Source organism: Eucalyptus grandis, chromosome 3 (assembly GCF_016545825.1).
Source record: "Eucalyptus grandis isolate ANBG69807.140 chromosome 3, ASM1654582v1, whole genome shotgun sequence".
NCBI lineage: Eukaryota > Viridiplantae > Streptophyta > Magnoliopsida > Myrtales > Myrtaceae > Eucalyptus > Eucalyptus grandis.
The window spans coordinates 50,180,995-50,183,965 of NC_052614.1; the positions used below are offsets into that span (position 1 = coordinate 50,180,995).

Here is a 2,971-nt window from a genome sequence, read left to right on the forward strand (position 1 = left end):
TCAACGGGGTCGCTTGTTTCTTGAAGGGGCGCTACACCACCATTAATCATCATGAAATTACCAACAAAATCAATAGTGCTACTTCAGAGAGAGTTTGGTGTATAAATTTTAGACCCTCAGGTTCCGACTTCCCAGAGGATGGTTCCTGCAATGGAGAGAGACGGAGGCTTGAGGATTGAGTACGAGGTGTTCTTAAGCTTCAGAGGGGCTGACAGTCGCGAAACATTCACCGATTGCCTCCACGAAGGCATGGAAGGTGCTGGGATCCATATCTTCAGGGATGATGACGAGCTCCAAGTCGGGCAAAGGATCAAGGAAGAGCTCCCTCGGCCATCCAGAGCTCCAGGATCTACATGCCCATCTTGTCAAGGAACTATGCGTCCAGCAAATGGTGCCTCGTCGAGCTCACTAAGATGGTTACAATGGCATCAAAGTCGGACAGCACGAAAGAGATTCTCCCCATTTATCTTCACGTGAATTCGGATGACATCAAGCTCAAGACTCCGCTGTATCACGACGCGTTCGTACAGCACGAGAGGAACTTTGGAGCAGACCAAGTGAAGGTGTGGCGTGACGCCCTCATGGAGGTTGAGGAAATAAAGCGATGGAGCTTGAAAACTTATATAGGGTAAGGAATTTCGTAGAGTAACCTTATTTTCTCTTCAGATCCATTATATTTGAGAAAATAGGAGACTGATGAGTCTCCTGTTTCTGAATTTTTTTTTCGTCATACGCTCTTCAATTTCATGTCTAGAGTGAAATAAATTGTCTCACGCATCGGTGCAGCTATGGCAAACTCATTAAAGAGATCGTCCAGGAGGTCCTGATTAAGCTGAACGCCAGATATAAGAATGTGACCGAACATTTAGTCGAAGATCATGTTCAGATTGATGCGATAATGAAGCTGTTGGAGGTTGACTACAGTGGCGTGCGTTTTGTGGGAGTCCATGGAATAGGTGGTATTGGTAAGACAACACTTGCAAAAGTCATTTACAACAAATTATATTCTCGTTTTGACCGCTACAGTTTCCTCGAAAATGTCCAAGAGATCTCCAGAAGATCGGACGGTATCATCTACTTGCAGAAGCAACTGCTGTCAAGCATCCTCCATTCGACGTGCAGCAACAGTATTTTTGTTCGTGACAATGACCAAGGGATTGGCATGATAAAGAAGGCACTTTGTGACAAGAAAATCCTCATTGTGCTCGATGATGTGGAAAAAAAGGAGCAGCTCAAAAAGCTAGTTGGGAAGAGCGATTGGTTTGAAAACGGAAGCAGGGTCATTATAACAACTAGGAACATGAGCGTCCTGACCGACCGGACTGAAAGATTAGAGGTCGACGCTGTCCCAAATCGACATGAAGGAATCTTGACATATGAAGTCAAGGAAATGAGATTCAGTCAAGCGCTTCAGCTATTCTGCCGACATTCCTTTAGAAGAGACTTTCCTACAGAAGATTACAATATCCTATCAAGACAGATCATCTTGATTTTAGGAAGCTGCCTTTGGCTATCGAGGTGATAGGGTCATCGCTTTCTGGCGTTTCCACTGACAAGGCCTTATGGGAAGAGACGCTGAAGAAGTTACAGAAAGTTCCTCCGAAGGAAGTCCAAGAGACGTTGATGATAAGTTACGAGGATTAGAACCAACACAGCGGAGAGTTTTTTGGACATCGCGTGCTTTTTCATCAAAGAAAATAATAAATATCCGATTTTCATGTGGAGTGATTGTGAATTCTATCCTCATGACGCAATCAGAGTCCTCCTTCTTAGGTCCTTGATAAATATTGGAGATGATAATAAGTTTTCAATGCATGACCAAGTTAGGGATCTTGGAAGGCACATTGTCTACGAAGAGAATTGCAGATTTCCTGGCAAGCGTAGCGGGGTATGGAATCCTTAGGAGGCATTGAACTTATTGAGGACTAAACAGGTATAACTTAACATAATGTAATTTAGAGGCCATTCTGCTAGTTATTTCCAGGAAGTAGACAAACTTCACAAGTGGCTCACAGAGTTAACTTTTTCCTTTTTGTATTATTTGTTTTCATTCATGCTTGATCTCTAATGGCAGGCAAGTGAAGAAATAGAAGCACCGAGTCGAGCTATAATGGTCAAAGTGATGGTGGTGGCTATACCTTCACTGATGAAGAATTACAGAGACTACGGAGTCTAAGGTTCCTCCGAGGGAAAGGGTTGAATTTCTTCGGCAACTTCAAAGATCACTGTGAGCTAAGATGGCTTTCTTGGCATGAGTGTCCTCCAAATTTCACAGCGATGAATTTTTGCCTAGTTAATGTGGTGGTGCTCGACCTTTCCAGGAGTAAAATTACTGAAGACTGGACCGGGTGGAGTCAAATCAAGGTATTAATGTCTCCCCATATTGTCTTTTGATGCTTCTAATTCTTGGAACACAATTTTTTTTTCCTTCTTTATATAATGTTTATTTTTGGTGCAGATGGCGAAAAAGTTAAAAGTTTTAGATTTGAGAAGCTGCAATTGCTTGAGAAGCACACCTGACTTGTCTAACTTCACGTATCTGGAGATATTGATTCTTGCTTGGTGTTCCAAGTTAGTCACCATAGATCGCTCCACTATTAACCTACAGAACTTGAGCACTCTGAATATGGAAGGATGCAATTCTCTTCAGGAATTGCCAGAAGAAGTTGGTTCTCTAAAATCTTTGACGGAGTTAATCATGCCCAAATATTCTCTGCTGTGCAAGCTTCCGGAGACAATTAGCAATTTGCAATCTTTGTCAAGTTTGAGTATAAAATGGAATGAGAGAATAAGCAGACTCCCATACTCTATTGGAGTACTAGCGAAAATCAAGCATTTGTCTATAGAAGGTTGCAAAGGGATCAAGGAGCTTCCACACTCACTCGGGAAATAAGAATCGCTGACTGAGTTAGATCTGTCATTCTCAGGAGTAGTCAATGTACCCGATTCAATCGCAAATCTGAGGAAGCTC

General features: G+C 42.6%; 1 protein-coding gene across 1 annotated transcript; it reads left to right on the plus strand.

Moving 5' to 3' along the window:
* Positions 1-353: 353 nt before the first annotated feature.
* On the plus strand, positions 354-2,176 carry LOC104439837 (disease resistance protein RPV1-like). Its single transcript, XM_010052851.2, has 4 exons — positions 354-628; positions 787-1,518; positions 1,759-1,888; positions 2,075-2,176. Exons 1-4 carry the CDS (start codon positions 354-356, stop codon positions 2,174-2,176), a joined length of 1,239 nt encoding a protein of 412 aa, XP_010051153.2.
* Positions 2,177-2,971: the final 795 nt, after the last annotated feature.

Excerpts from the sequence above, each read along its gene's own strand:
- LOC104439837 (XM_010052851.2), top strand. The coding sequence starts at position 354 with ATGCCCATCTTGTCAAGGAACTATGCGTCCAGCAAATGGTGCCTCGTC. Across the intron at positions 629-786 it reads AGCTTGAAAACTTATATAGG|CTATGGCAAACTCATTAAAG; the intron begins GTAAGGAATTTC and ends GCATCGGTGCAG. Across the intron at positions 1,519-1,758 it reads AGCTGCCTTTGGCTATCGAG|AGTCCTCCTTCTTAGGTCCT; the intron begins GTGATAGGGTCA and ends TGACGCAATCAG.